The sequence below is a fragment of the Nyctereutes procyonoides genome, unplaced genomic scaffold, assembly GCF_905146905.1.
Source record: "Nyctereutes procyonoides isolate TBG_1078 unplaced genomic scaffold, NYPRO_anot_genome, whole genome shotgun sequence".
NCBI classification, from domain to species: Eukaryota; Metazoa; Chordata; class Mammalia; order Carnivora; family Canidae; genus Nyctereutes; species Nyctereutes procyonoides.
Window position 1 is genome coordinate 22,513,022 of NW_026575036.1, and position 16,749 is coordinate 22,529,770.

Consider the following 16,749-nt stretch of genomic DNA (forward strand, 5'->3'; position numbering starts at 1 on the left):
CTTTCATTTAATGGTCTATAGAAACCAGGGGTCGGCAAACACCAAAACCCTCAGAGCCCTAAAAAGGTTTATAACAAATTGGGAATATGTGATTCCAGCCTTGCTTCTTCTTCTAAAAGCCATAAAACATCTAAATGATACATATATATGAGTATATGGATGGAGAGCTATACACACACACACACACACACACACACACGCATGCACACACTATTTCTTACTCTCCTCATTAATGCAAATAAAATATATTTTTTCAGGAAGATTTAATATGAAATCCAAAAGATATATAAGGAGAAAAAAATCACATGGAAATAACTTCAAATTAATATCTTCTTGGAGACTAAATTGCTATTTATCATAGTAAATAATAACAGAGGGAAAGAAAACCCTTGTGCTCTGTTGAAATGTTAAATTAAATATAAGAAGGCTGCAGAAAAAATAATTTATGATAAATCCAGGGAATATGGAGAGTACTTGAATTCACACATTCAATAAATATTACACATACCAAAGTATTAAGACATTTATAAATTATCCTTTAGCTCAGCTAGTGTAAGATTGTTTCCATAGCAATGGTGCAGGGATAGTGAAATGCCACTTTACCATTTCGGTAGTTTGTGGTAGTCATATACTGTCCATTTCCATTTTTTTTTCTTTAAGGAAAAAAGTCTCTTATGCAGCTAAAATTTAATTTGATAACTTTTGTATTTGCTTTTTACACTAATGCAAAACATATAAATAGGGCAATATTGGATTACATGTCCCTTATTAGGGCATCAATCTATTTTTTTTCCTCCTGAGATTCTAGTATTTCAACAAATTTAACAGGTAATGTCATAATCCCTTTTAACATTGGGATTCTTTAATTTTTTTTATATCAAAACGTGAAGGACCAATTCTTGAAGACATTCCCAACCTTCACATACTCCCTTCCTTATGTATATCAGTCAGAGTCCTGGCAGGAAACAGATGGCACACACAAGCTGGCTAATTAAAGAGAGTTTAACAAAGGGACCATTTATAAAGACGTGACAGGAAATAGGGAAATCGGGAAATCAACAAGAAATGGGGCAGGTACCTCCTGAGGACAAAACAGCCAGAGTGGTTACTATCCCTAAGCTGGAAGAAGCAAATAGAAATAGTTATCAGAACCCGGAGAGGGTAGCTAATCAGAGGGATGTGTCAGGAGATGTAGCCTTCAGTGAGGTGACACCACTAATCATGGTAGTGCTCTGGTAGGAAGGGAGCCGGCAGAATAAAAACCCAAAATTTAACTCTTTCTGGTATCTTGCCAGCGGTCCCCACTGGTAAAACCAAGCCAGAAATCAGAGGACAAGGGAACCCACTAATACGGTCTATATAGATCAGCACCCAGAATATAGACAGGGTTGAAAAAGTGATGAGGATCTAGAGAAGCAGAATGAAGATATCCATCATACTCCCCACTTAGAAATATATTATAGTGAAAATCATCTTTCAGTTTGGAAATAGCATGGTGGGAGTTTTTCATCAGCAGAACTAGGAAGCAATTTGTAGGTTGAAGAGTCCATGGGAAATGGAAGACTTAAACAGACACTCGGACAGGTTATAAGGTAAGAGAAATATTTATTTGATTTTGCACAAGAACGAGCTTATACTGAACAAATCCAACCAAATAATATTAAGTGCAGTAAAACAAGGAAATAGGGATGACTTTTCCTGTTAGAAAATATTAAGTAACCATGCCTGTGCATTATTTTTATCATTACAATAACTTGTTTCAGATTTCTTTTCAGAGTGTATACTGTACATAACACGTTATAGCTTCTTTGCTTCTGAAAATATAATTCATTCACTGCCTTGCATTTTATTTTTTTGCAGTGAGGAACCTAACTGATTCGTGAAGATTCTGATCTAGAGAAAAATTTTCTGCACCAGTGAAGCTAGAGGCTTTCAAAGCTCTGATGGGTTCAGGCTTTATATCCAGGGGTCATGATGTCATGGTGTGTATTCCATACCCATTCTTCTACCACGGTGATGTCAGACACAGTAGAAGCAGAATTCTGGTCTCGTTTTGCCCCAAGAATTTTCCTTTAGTGATTTTCTCAAGCTTCACAAATTTCATAATTGAATGTTCACTCAGCTATTAACAAAGCTGCACTTTGCTGCCCACAAATCATCCACTTTAAGTTTTAACTTTTCTTTTTTTTTTTTGGTCTTTTTAATGAAAGAACATTCTTTAAACAGAAATCTCCCGTGAGACAGTTAACTTCACAGTTCCTGAAGGCACTGTGGATCCACTGAGCAACAGATGTGGCCATTCTAGGGAAGAAAAAAGAGGAAAGAAATGGATGGTATAAGCTGTTAAGCCATTAGTAAATACTCACACTTATTGATTGGTACACATAAATCCAACTGGGGCTTACTTATTCTTTATGCACCCCTTCAAGTTCAACAGCCCTTCACTTCTCATGTCTCTACTACTGTAGAACCAATTATGCCCAGTTATTTGTGGCAAATTATAGACTGGTTTAATTTACCACATGGCATCGTCTTAGATCACATTTGTCCTCTCAATTATTCATTCCGAAAATATATGTTGAGTATATTGAGCCGTAGGTATATTGATGAATAAACAGACATGGTCACTACTCTCATAGAGCAGGAGTTACAGGGGGAGGGGAGAAAACTAATAAACACCAAGCAAACATACATTTAAAAATTGTGAAAAAGTGCTAGAAAAGAACTAAACCAGGTGGTGTCAGGATATTAATACAAGACTGGCTACTTGGTCAAGGTAGACTTCTCTGTAGAAGTGATATTTAAACCAAGACCTCAAGGCAGCATGCAAAGGTCAGCCAAAAGCACACGGAACAGAATGAGTAAAGGCTTTGAAGTGAAAAGTTTTGTTTAGTTAAGAAACTGAAAAAAGGTCTGGGTGAGAATTTTGAGCTGGTGAAGAAAATAGTGTAGAGATAAATTAGGAAAAAAATAGCAGGGAAGGGCCAATTATACATAATTAGTTTTTAGCACGAAATATCAAAATAATACAGTACATTACAAAAAAGAAAAAAATTAATATCTTACTCTTGATTCCTTGTACTAGCTAACTAATGATGATAATATTGTTACTACAATCATAAGATGATGATATCCTTTTACTTCTTGAGTGTATACTCTATGTGAGACACTTTCCTAGGCATTTTAAATAAATTATGTGATTTCAACCTCACACCATTCCCAGTGGGTCATTATTAATACTCACATTTTCTAGATCCAGAAACTGAAGATCAGAAAGCTTAAATATCATGTGCAAAATCACACAGCTAATAAATGGCACAGCAGGGATTAAAATTCAGGTTAGTCTGACCCTAAAAACCACCCTCTATTTGTGTGTTTTCTTTTAAAATTTATTTAGTCATCTGAGAGAGAACACACACACACACACACACACACACAGGAGTTGCATGAAGAAAAGAGAGAGAGGGAGAAGTGGACTTCCCACTGAGCAGGGAGCAGGACATGGCGCTCCATCTCAGAACTCTGGGATCAGGACATGAGCCATAGGCAGGTGCTTTAACCCACTGAGCCACCCAGGAGCCCCAACCATCCTCATTTGTTATTTCCTCTGAAATAAATGACTTTAGATGATTTAAAAATATATTATACTTTAGTATGGTAAAATCAAAAGTGTCTGTTCTATAAAAGATTTAGATACTTCAAACATTGTTAAAGCACACGAAATGGAGGGAAAAACTAATTCATTTCCAAGAAGAGTATTATCAATTTAATACTCTTCCATTCTTAATTTTTATTAAGCAGAGTTCTTATTCTGATAGCAAGAGAAAGTCTCAACATCTCTTGGTTCTCCAGTGGTATTTTAAAGCTTTGTCATTATGTTTAGAGGCAGGTTTTCAAATCATAACCATAACATGATCTTTCCCAGTCCAGTGACCCAATGAAGTAACAGATATACCAGTTCCTAAGAATATCAGTTCCTCAACTTATATAGCTTTTGAGCAGAAAGTGAGGGAGTTTCTGGAGCTTTCTTCCATTGAGTATATGAAGCTAGCATTATAACTCATGGCTAGAAAAATCATTATTATGGTTCTCATCAGTATGTTTTAGGAAGAGACTATATTTTTCAAAATCTTCAAGGAATGTTTTTCTTATTCCATATCAATATTTTCTGTTGTAATAAGAAAAATGCTCTATAAATATTTCATTGGAAACCCCTCAATTAGGGAAAAATAGTTCATACATGAATGAGTAACAGAATTTTCCATCAGAGTTCCAGTTTCAGTAATGGCACAGTTGCTTATATAAAACTAACTTTCCCACAGATAACTACAAAGGGTCTGGACAAAATAGGAAAAATAACTATTTGAAAGCAATAGGTAGTGACCAAAAGCAGGCAGATACTGGAGAGGTTTCAGTCAGTGAAAGAAGGGAAATGTGTGAGGTTTATTTTCACATGGCATTTCCCCCTGAGGACGCTCTGTAGTCTATGCAGTTTAGGCTAACTATAACTCAGGCAGAAAGACACAATCTGATAGGCCTCAGATGTCAGAGGACAACTTTTAGGGCTGCCAGAGTGGTTGTAAATTCAGAGGAAAATATCTAGAAAGAAGGGAGTGAATCAGCATATAAACTCCCCTTAAATTGTTGCCTGGTCTTTGAATTACAGAAGAGACTAAAGAGATAATGAGTTACAGCTTGAAGGTTGAAAGATCTGGGCAGAGATTTCAAAAGCTGCTCACTGTGGGTAGCAGTGTTTAAAATATGTGTCCTTCCAAGTTAGGAAGGATTGATGAAAAAATTCAGGTTTTTCATTGAAGGCCCAAAAAGGCCATGATCAGGGGTAAAACGGTGTCTCAAGATTAAGAGACTCATTTACCCCAGAACTAGGGGTAAATCTGGAATAGACCCACCTAACCAGTATAAAGTGCAGCTTGCTTTCTTTCTTTCTTTCTTCTCTTTCTTCTTTCTTTCTTTCTTTCTTTCTTTCTTTCTTTTTTAAGTGTAGCTTTCTTAAGTGCAAAGTGATTGGCCAGTAATTTGCAAACTGCTAGAACAAACATAGTCTTCAGAGGAAGCTAACAGAACACAGAATCTGAATCTATGCCACATATCATCTATAATATCCACTAAACCATAAAAAATATTGGATTTGTGAAGAAAGACAAGAAAAGGTGACACCTAATCAAGAGAAAAAGTGTGAAGAGAAATGACCCAAAAATAATCCAGATGGAATAATTAGCAAAGACTGGAAAGTATATATTTTATATATGTTTAAAGGAAAAAAATATTGGTAAATCTTAGCAGATAAATAAAACTAAATAGAATTAAATGGAAATTTGGGAATGAAAATTGCAGTATTTGAAATGAAAAATTCATTGGATAGGTTTAACAACCGATTAGATATGGCAGAAGGAATAGGCAACAAATTTAAAACAAAAAATAGAAATTATCCAATCTTTAAAACAAAGAGGAAAAAAGACTGATATAAAAATAGAGCTTCAGTGACTTTCAGGATAGTATTAAGCCATAAAACATGAGTAATCCAGAAAAATAGGAGGGAGAAACTGTGACAGAGAAAATATTTGAAGAAACCATGGTCAAAATTTTCTCAAATTTCTTGAGAAAAAAAAAAACACAACAAAACAACACACCAACTTAGATACTCAAAAATTCCAGCAAACACCAAAGAATAAAGTCACACAAAAAATCACATCTAAGTGTATCACAGTCAAACTTCTAAGAATCAAAGATAGAGAATTGTGAAAGGAAACAGAGGGGGAAGAAGGCATATTTTATACAGGGGAACAAATATACAAATGATAACTGAATCCTCATCAGAAATGATGGAGACATGAAAACAATAGAATATCACTTGAAGTCCTGGGACAAATCTGTGAGTCCAGAATGCTATATTTAATAAAAATATCCTTCAAAAATAAAAATATTTATAGATAAATATAAGTTGAAAGATCTTTTCCTAATGTATCTACAATATGGAAAATGCTAAAGGAAGTTAAAGCTGAAGGGAAGTGAGACCAGAGGGAGACTCAAATATATGAGAGGTAATGAACACGAGAAAAGGTAAATATGTGGATAAATATGAAATATAGCATTTTTTTCTCCCTTAACTTCCTTAAAAGATATTTGGCTAATTAAAGGAAAAATAATAAAAAGGAATTTTAGAGTTTACAGTTTATATAGTTACAAAATATATAATTATTATAGCTCAAAGGCTAAGGGGGATAGAATTCTATTATGCTAAAGTTCTTAATTTATGTGAAGTAGTATAATATCACACCTTATTATACTGTAATAAATTAATGCTATAAAATGTAATCTCTAGATTAGAAATGAAAATAATCATATAAAAATTATAGTTAAGAATCCAAAAGAACAGTTTAATTTAAATAATATAAAAAATAGTAAATGAAAAGAAGAAATGGAGGAATAGGAATATGAAAATTAGATAGGACAAATATAAAACAAATAGCAAAATGGTAGCCCTATAGCCACCAATGCCAAAAATTATATTAAATATAAGCAGATTAAACACTTCAATTAAAGGACAGAGATTGTCATACTGTATAACAAATAAGAATTAAGTATACATTATCTATAAAAAATGCAGTTTAAATATAATACCACAGATAAATTGAAAGTAGATAGATCAAAACAAGATGAATATCTGAAAAAAACTGACTTCAAGTTTAGAAGACTTACTAGAGAAAAGAAGAGCATTACATGATGATAAAACCGTTAATTTATCAGAAGACATAAAAGAGGTAGTACATTGTTAGTAACTGCATTTATATGAAGTTTTTAAAAGGCAAAATAAATCTAGTACAATGAAATCAAACTGAAGTTTGCTATGGGAAGTTGGTATGTCTAGAAGGGGAAAAAAGGTACTTGCGTGTTGGAAATATTTTATATTTTGATTTGTAAGACTCATCAAATTATATATATAACTATGAAATTCTCAATAGTTAATATTACCTTGATAAAAACTAAAATAAAAGGTGATCCACTGAAACCTAGTCTGATTATTAGGAATAGTAACAATCTACTATTATAATGAATTATAAAAGTGAGTTATTTTTATATAGTACAGAGTGTTTCCTTAACACCATGTTATTTATGGCTATGTCTATCCTATGTTTTAAAAAAGTTTAAAAAAACTCATTGTGAGTATTTTTGTGCTAAACTCAAATAAAGACTGGAAGACAGTTAGCTTTTAATTTCCAGTTAATATATTTATATATGTGTAATACATTTTAATGCTATTTATATTCAATATATTTAGTTTTTATTCATTTATATTATCATTTATTATATAATTAATATATATTATAATTTACTGTATAATTAACATATTAATCTGCTTATAAATAATATAGATTCTAAATATATGTATATATAAATATATATTTAAGAATCCCACTACCATCAATATTTTAATATGTCTTCACAGAATTCATTTCATGCTATTATTTTCAACCTTGCAATTAAAATGTATATGTAATTATATTTTTAGCTTAGTTTTTATTTTAAGTCATTTTTTCAATGTCTGGATAAAATAGTCATATAATTATATTATACAATTATAATATAATATAGCATATTGCATCATAAAGAGTTACTAGGACTTATTTAACTATTTTTCTATTTTGGGGCATCTTGGTTTCTTCCTTGATTTTATATGACAAATAATATTGAGGTGAATATTGTAACGCATATATAGCACCTTCCATATTTTAGAGTATTTCTTTAGATTATATTCTTAGACCTGGGATTAATGGGACAAAAGATGTTTGAGTTGGGACAGAGAGTAGGCAAAAAGGTATATATGTGGCTGTTGACAGGTATTTTTCAATGTCACTAACAATTCATAAGCGTTACAGTTCCAGTACATCCGTCAGCATTGGAAATCATTGTGAGGTATTTTTTACTGTAGTATGTGAAAATAAAAATTCATTATGTTAGTTTACATTAGGATTTTAATTACTTAATGGTTGAATAATTCCCTCTTTTTTTAATAGCTGTATTTTTTCAGTGAATTGTTTATACATTCTTTGCTGATTTATTTATGGAGAAATAGTGTTTTTTCTTGTTAACTTTATATGTTTTTAATTTAACAAAGAAATCATATCTTCCAGAAGAATATTTTTCCAGTCTCTAGTTGTGACTTTTATTTTGCTAATTTTGTTTATCTACAGAAGCTCAAGTTTTCTTTGAGGTGTATTTTCTCACTTTAAGTTAGAAAAGGCCTCTCCCTTTCAGAATGTCAATATTTGATTACATCTTTTTATTTTTAATATCTAACATTTCTTCCATGTAAAATTTGTTTTTATATATGATAAGTAGATAAAATTACTTCCCTCAGACTTCTGTCTGTTGATTCCAATATGTATAGAATAATCCTTTCTTCCTCTATTGATTTGCAAATCTTTCCTGATCATACCTGAAAGTCTTCATTTTAATGTTCTCATTTATGCGCCATTTGTTTCCATAGATAGATCTAGTTATTCATTCTAATGTTAGTACAGAACCCTGCTTTCTAAACTTCATGTCTGCTGTTCCTGATATATGAAAGTAAAGTTTAGGAAGTTATGAGCTTCATCCTTAAAACTCTAATTTTCTTTATACCTCAATTATTTCAGTAATACATCTAGAGTCTGCCCAGGAATTAAAAGTAGCCCTCTGGTTTCCAATTTTCAAAATGGCTGTTTGGTAATTACTTAATAAAGGAAATGACCCTCTAATCCTTCTTCCCTTCATATTTATTTCTCAAGTGGACACATCTCTAGTTATTGTTTGAAGCTCAAAGCATAACTGCTTGAAAGTACTTTGGCCCATCAAAGGGTTCATGTGTCTCTCTTAGATTTAGGAAAGACAACTTTAGTAATTCATTTGAGTCAAGAATTTAAATTCTGAATGGAGGAACTCTTTTTTACCTAAGCAAATGAAATTTGAAGACATTTTTAAGAAGATGTTTTTTACCACCCCCCTACCCCTGCTAACTTCTAATTCCTCAGATCTGATTTTCAATGTCATTTGTTCAGGAGGTAACTGGTGCACATACTGTACAGTCTTTTAGCACGGTGCGCCTTTCCTTCAGGGCATCCGTGACAGTCTAGAATGTTGTCTTTATCTGTTTCCTGACTTGATTAATATCTATTTACTCTATTACCAACAATAATAATAGCCAATACTGAGTGTTTACTCCGAATGTGTATGAAATGCTTAGGAAACTTTTAAATGGATCTCTCAAGTAGGTAGTAAAATTATCCCTATGTAGGTACTATTATTATTCTCATTTTTCAGGTAAGCAAATTGAGCCACAGAGAGATTAATGGACATTCCTTTAGGTCACATTGCTAGAGTGGTTGACCAGGCTTTGAATCCAGGTAGCCTGATTCTAGATACTGTAATTCTTCCCTTCTAGACTGGTGCTGCCCAGAACATTCTGTGATGATAGAAATGCTCTTTATATGTTCTGTATAGTATGATAGCCACTGGCCACATGTAGCCATTGGGCAATTAAAATGTGGCCAGGGTGACTGAGAAATTGATGTTTTAATTTTATTTAATTTTAATTAATTTAAATAGCCACATGTGGCTACCAACTTACATATCGGACAGCATAGCTCTAGACAATAAGGTGCTAGGTAATAATTTCCAGGAGCAATTGCGTCTGTTTTGCTTATCACTACACTCCTGGTACCAGTATAATACCTGGCACAATGTATTTGCTGACTAGAATGAATAACTCTTAGATGGGTAGGGCAGGGAGATGAGAAGTAAAAATGCTGCTCTGAAAGCACCAAATTGTGAAAAATACTCATCTCCAATGCAATATCTGGAGCCTGTTTTGTATCCATTTTATTTTTAAAATAACACAAAATAATAAACACATAATAAAAATATGTATTTGGGATAAATATGATAAAATAGCACATATTTTTATGTCATATTTAATAAGAAGGGAAAGGGAAACAGCATCAAATAGTAACTTCTAAGAATCAGCACTTATCTGACAAAAAAAAAAATGAATTTAATCCTAAAATACACTTTCTGGAATACATTCCTATCATGAGGCAAAAAATCCTACTAGTTGTTTATAAGACAGCAAATGACAAACTTATTCATGCTCTTCACCCCAGAAAACACTCTCATGTTTTTCTATTACTGAGCTCATTTTTTTAGTTGGAAATATCGGTGTGAATCATATTTGGTGTGTTTCTCATCCTATCACCTGGTATATATTTTTGTAGTCATTACTCAGAATGATAATCTTAGATTAAGAGTGTATATGGGGTACCTGGCCGGCTCAGTTGGTGGATCATGTGACTTTTAATATCAGGGTTGTGAGTTAGAGCCCCATGTTGGGTGTAGGAATTACTTAAAAAAAAATTTTTTTTTAAAAAAGAGTATAAAGGGACTTGACTTTAATTGGTAATTGAATTTCAGGAAGTATTTCCCTGTTGGTCATTAATGCTGAAGTTTCAGCATTATGCACTGCTAAATGTACTTATATTTAATGTATATTAAAGCAATACTGCATGCACATTAGTCACTTTTAGTAGTAATAGAAGTAGTAGTAGTAACTTTCAAATTTGCTAATGCACTTTCAGAAAATGCATTAAATATTCACTCAGAAAGCTCTGCTTGACAAAAATTACATTGACTGAAAGAGACAGAAATTTTGGTTTGAAATAGGTAATAGTACCTCAAAGCTTAAAGCATTTTATATTTCTTTGCCCTGTGATGTCAAGCCAACTAGTAAGAATTTGTGCTAAGTGAATCTGAATTAAATTGCTCTATTGAAAAAAAAAATTAATGGAATTGTTCACTTAAGAAACAGAGTAGTTAGAGATATCTGGGTGTGCCATGTTGGAAAAAATCTGAATCTTTGCTTTCCTGTGTTGTTATTATTAAGCCTTCAGATTACTTCGTTTTAGTGTTGATTCAAAAATTATGACTGAAATACAGTGACCACTAAATCAACATTTGTAGGAACAATAATCAAGTAGAATGCTTTCAACTCTGTGTCTATGAATTCTATATATCGTCTACATTATCTGTATTCTCGTTCTCATTGAAGTAAAAGGCACGTGTTCTATTTTCCTATGAGATGAAGAAAAATCTTTATAATGATTTTTCTCCAACTGTAGGAATAAAATATAGTAAGAAACAAATCTTAAGTTTTTCAACGCAATGTAACTGACCACAACAAACCAAGAAATATGCCCATTTTTTCCATATTGATTTTCACTTTGGAGAATGTAATATATTTATTCTGTCGATATATCTTACAGACCTCATAAAAGGACCAGATAAAAATCAATAAAATAATATTGTCTTCCATCATGAAAGAAGAAACATGAAGTTTGTGTTGTAGATTTTTTTTTTTAAGATGTGTACAGTCAGATACTTTAGGGCAATCTAAGTAGGTGTTTTCTGTTCTGGTGATATAAATGATTGAACATTCTGATTTCTGATCATGTGCTTCCTTCTCCCTGAACATGCTTTGAAGATGCACAGAGCAGTTAGGGTAGGCACTAATAAAGCTGAGCGGCCCTCCTCCCACTTCTGTTTAAACAATATATAGGGGAAAAAAAATGCTTCCCATTGGCCAGGTTAAGCACTTTAATATCAATGAGCCCTGGGTACAGCTGGCCAAATGCTCCCTACTTGAATTTAATAGGCTTTACCTTGCACTGGCAGAGAGTACACTCAGTGCCATGTTTGATCCAAGAGGACCCAGTGAAGCGAACCACATTCATCTCATCCAGGCAAGTTTTGGTGATGTCATTACGAATGGTGTCGGCCTGGCAAGGGTCAGTGACACAACGCTGGCAGCACTCATTCTCTGGGAGGACACTGAATTCACATTCCACCTCTGGGCAAGGCAGAGGCCAACAGTCAACTTCCCCCTGCTGTAAAGAAAACAGATGCACAAGGGCAGAGAGAGAAGAAGGGAGGGTTTGGAGGGAGGTATGGACGGAGGAAGCACAGTGTTTACTGACTTCTTAGTTTATCTGATGAATAGTTATACTCACACCTTCAAAGCCATAAATCTTGCAGGGAATCTACAAAAGCCCTATCACAGAGCTGAGCTCTATCCTGCAGGTGGATTTAAGAGTGTTCAAGGATTAAATGAGAATAACAGTGAACAAAAGCAAAAACCCTTTCTCTTGAAACAATCACATTTACACACTCCTATCTTTTCCCTGACAGAGGAGAATTATTTACTATGGAAGAAGGTTTCACTTAAATTTCTGCATATCAGACGCTTTTTTCCTTCTTTTGATCTTTTCTCCCCCTACCTTCTCATTTATTCCCTTCTGCCTAACAAAAGTTTTGTCCATTTACAAGAAAATAAACTGAAATAGGAAGGGAATTTGGCAGGTTTGCTTTGTTCATTTATGTTTCTCAGGTTAGGGATTTTGGAGAAAAAAAAAAAAAAACAAGTAGGAACTGATTTCAGGCAGCTTTATTCCACATGGGGAAATTGTGTGAATTGGATCTTTTAAAAATTTAGTTCCCACCTGTTTCCTATTTTCTTCATAATTCTGAATCTCATGGTCTTGGAGATGAAAGCAGCCTTCGGGCACTGAAACTGACCTTGCTCTTTCAATTGATTTTTGGGTTTAAAGTATAAAAAAGAAGCAGCAAAAAAAAGCATTGCCTTAAAAATATCCTCACACAAATAGAGAGGAAACTAGCCATGACTTTAAAAGTAGCATCTGTGAAACTTTCTTCCATAAAGACACATAGACCAATTTTCCTTTTTCATTTATATTATTAGAACAAAACGAGAATTTTGGTCTAATGAAAAAAGACTGGTGTTTCCCTGATTAAGTCTTTATTTTCTTTTTTCCTGTGTTTCCAGTGGAAGTTTTGTAAATATATACATTTAATTCTAGTCTTCTAGTAAGTATTTATTGCAAATTCATAGCATGTGTCAAACAGGGTACCCACTAGAATTGCACTGATAAAAATATTTAGGAGGAAAAAAAAGTGGGTGTGTTTTTTTTTTTTTTTGCATTTCTTTCTTTTTTTTTTTTTTAAGTCTGAGCATGACTGATAAAAATGGATTAATGAAAGTTCTACTTGGACAAAAAATGATATTTTTCATGAATGCCGCTGTTCTATTTATAACAATCTCTAAATAAACCTAAGCTGAACGGGATTGGGGATGCTAGGAGGGTCTCTTCTTTTTCTTCTTTTTTAAGATTTTATTTATTTATTCATGAAAGACAGAGAGAGAGAAGCAGAGACACAGGCAGAGAGAGAAGCAGGCTCCCTGTGGGGAGTCTGATGCGGATTCCATCCCATGTCCCTGGTATCAGGCTCTGAGCCAAAGGCAGACACTCAACCCGTGAGCTACCTAGGCATCCCAAGTCTCTTCTTCTTCTAGGCTCCGGAAAAACATGCATGACATGCTGAACCACATATCTGCACCAGGCTGTCCCTTCATGGGTCCTGACTACATGCCCACCATCTTGTCATCTAATCATGCTCACGTTTTGTCACCACCAGCATGATGGCTGGGCAGGTACTGAGAACTAGCGGATGTGGGAGGCCAAGACTGTCTTCCTCGTTGGATTCTGGGCCTGGACCGTCCCTGTACTTCATGTAAACTATACTTACCAAGCAGCGGCACTGTTGGCAATTCTGAACCCACGTGTCACCACTATTGTACAAAGTCTCCCCATTTTGATGGAGGCACTGACTGCTAAGCCTTGGGTCACATTCAGGGCAGCAAAAGAGATCAACCGTGGGATTCTCACAGTCACAGACCATCCGGCGACACATGACAAATCCATTCTGTAGGAAAAAAGAGAGAAGAGTGAACAGAAGCTTTGGTTTCTCAATATATTACATCAACGTAATAGATTTAATGTTACATTTTGCAGCAAACACACAGGAACTACCCAACCAAACTGGAGAACTTCCGATTTGCTCTCCAAATGGTACTTGACCAGCAAATTTCCAGAAATGACCAGTACGAAATAACCACTATGCCGTCCTTCTGTGTATACAAATGTGGGTATGTATATATAAATATACATGTGTTTGTTTATTAGCATAGTAATTAGAATACTACCAAAATTTTGTTCTGTGTAAGGGCATAGTAGTCAACAAGCTTTACCTACTGTTAGGTTTATGGGCTATATTAGACTTTAAGTTAATATACAAATTGTTATCAGTTTCTTTTAATAATTGAGTCCTTCATGCAGAGTGTTAATTATCTAACTATATTTTAAGTCTCAGTTATCAACTGGGTAAATAAAGTGGGACTGAGCCACAGTCCAAATAGGTCGTTTTCACTCGCAGGGCACAGTAGGTCCATTGCGGCTTCATTTCTTCTTTTGTTCGAATTGGATATTGTATATCCAAACAAATGGATATTGTTACTATAGCAACACTAGTAGTTTTATCAACATGTGAACAGATAAACACATTGTGGCATTTCCATAAGATGAACTACTACTCAGCAATAACAAAGAAATACATTGATATAATAACATAGAATGGGTTACTGATATATGTAATGAATATTAAGGAATGTCAAAAACATATACTGAAAAAATTCAGACAAAAAAAGTATGTATTATATGTACTACTTATTATATAAGGCTCTAGAAAATATAAATAAATCTAACCTACAATGACCAAAACCACTGTTTCCTTCAGACTGAGGGTATGGGAATAAGGACAGAGACAACATTATGAGCAGATGAAAATGTCCTTTTCTGCTAATTTTGATAGTGCTTAAGTAGATGCATGCATTTGTTTAAGCTCATCAAGCTGTACACTGAAAATTTATGCAAATTACATCCCAATAAAAATGATTACAGTTTTTTATTTATACCAACCTGACACGAACACACAGAGCACCGGTCATTTTCCAACACCCAAATCTGACCACTGTGTTTAATTTTTCCATCATGGATGCAGTCCCCTGTGCAATTCTTTCCATGAGGACATCGACAATCGTATCCACCATCCAGGTTAAAGCAAATGGTATCATTGGCACAGCTATGCCTCCCGGTCCCACACTCATCGATATCTACAGCCAAGAAAAGGCAGCAGGCAATGTGTTTAGAATATGCTTGGTTTCAAACAACTGCAATCAGGGAAGTTGCCTCCTAACATAAAGCATTCAAGTGTAAATTAATTTTCATCTTACTGGCATGCATTTCCTATTAAATGCTGACTAAAGCAAAGTTAATGATCTAGGGATTTCACAGGAAAACATTATCATGCTTGGCTTCAAACACCAGATAACCTTGGTTAGATTCTCAACTTTTATCTCTGTAAATACCATTAAGCTTTATGAAACACATATTTTTTGAAAGTAAGGATAGAATTCAATTTATTAAACAAAAATCAGTGGCAGTTGAAATTCTAATAGTGCCTATGAGTTTTCATTGGGAAAATCACCCTCAATGTTAAAATGGTGTTTACGCCAAATTCTTTCTTAGTGGGAGATGAACCCCAAATCCTTTCTTAGTGGGATGTCATAGGACCTCCGAGGGATTTTATTCAGCTTCAAGCACCCACACATCACCCCATCTAAGCTTCTCCCAGTGTTTGGCCCAGGTGTTCTTCCCTTACAACCAGGCATTTTCACACTGTCCTCACATATTGCCCCCCACCCACAGAGGGCAAGTAACCATCTGGAATTACCATTTCTCTCGCAAATAATCTTCCACTTCTTGCCTCTTCCATTTCGGTTGATCATTTTGTCTTCTGCCTGACTCAATTGGCAACAGCCCATTCTCCACCTGACCTCACCCATTCTATGGCAATCACAGCCTAAAACATTTTCATACAGATGAAAAGCAAACATATTTTGACCCACAGATCAGGTCCATAAGAAGAGATGTGATTCATTTTATTTATCCCCATAATTTAAAGGTCACAAGCCCAAATACATTTCAGGGATATTGTATGAGTGGCAGTGAGCAGTTATTTCCTACTTCATCTGTTTCCTCTGAGTAAAGGTCAAGAAATAAAGAATTAAATCACAGCAGAAGTGGGTTAGAGAGGAGATGGAATGGATAGCTTTTAACCAGGGGGACTGTACACTGCTTTTCTTAGAAAATTTTAAAGATAGACTTTCATAGACATCTTTCTTAAATGGTTTGTTTGGTTTCAACATTATTAAAGACATGGACTAGTCAAGATTATATTTTAGCCATATTTAAATCATTAAATATTAAGTTCGGTCATATATATGTTCCTAAAAATAAGCCACATGATATATGTCTATTTGTCTTGATTTTGCTCAATTCCCACCCCAAGAAATCCAATGAATTGAGGCAACAGCTGAAAAGATTTTTGTTATAACTATAGTGAACACATTATTATAGCTTGATTTGTCAAGGATAATACAGTTTATGACTATAGAGTATGATTAAAAGCAGTACTCTTAGCCAGCATGAAGACATATTTCACATTTTTAAAAGTACATTGATATATATATATATGTTTTATATATATAGTAACTATTATATATAAATATGTATATATTTCAGATCAGAGAAATTTGGCTGATGCTATTTAGAGAAAGAAGAGCAAGAAGTGAAATTTTATAAAAATAGCTCTATATTTGGTCTATTCAGAATAATAAGGTGTATTGGACGACTTGATCTTTGTCTCCTATTAAATATTCTTATGATTAGGAGCTATAGAAAACAGGAAAAATATTAACCATAGTTATTTGTTCTCTTTGACCAA

The 16,749-nt window shown here is 33.9% G+C and overlaps 1 protein-coding gene across 2 annotated transcripts in view; it reads right to left on the reverse strand.

Annotated features, from left to right (window-relative positions):
* Window positions 1–1,602: 1,602 nt before the first annotated feature.
* NELL2 (neural EGFL like 2) overlaps window positions 1,603–16,749 on the reverse strand; it is a 324,517-nt gene continuing 309,370 nt past the window's right edge. For both annotated transcript variants that reach the window (XM_055318667.1, XM_055318666.1), the window contains 4 exons: window positions 14,883–15,076; window positions 13,654–13,830; window positions 11,712–11,936; window positions 1,603–2,301 (listed from right to left, as the gene is read on the reverse strand). In XM_055318667.1, the coding sequence (XP_055174642.1) occupies window positions 2,251–2,301; window positions 11,712–11,936; window positions 13,654–13,830; window positions 14,883–15,076 (647 nt within the window). In that variant the 3' untranslated portion in view covers window positions 1,603–2,250. The remainder of the gene's footprint in view (window positions 2,302–11,711; window positions 11,937–13,653; window positions 13,831–14,882; window positions 15,077–16,749) is intronic.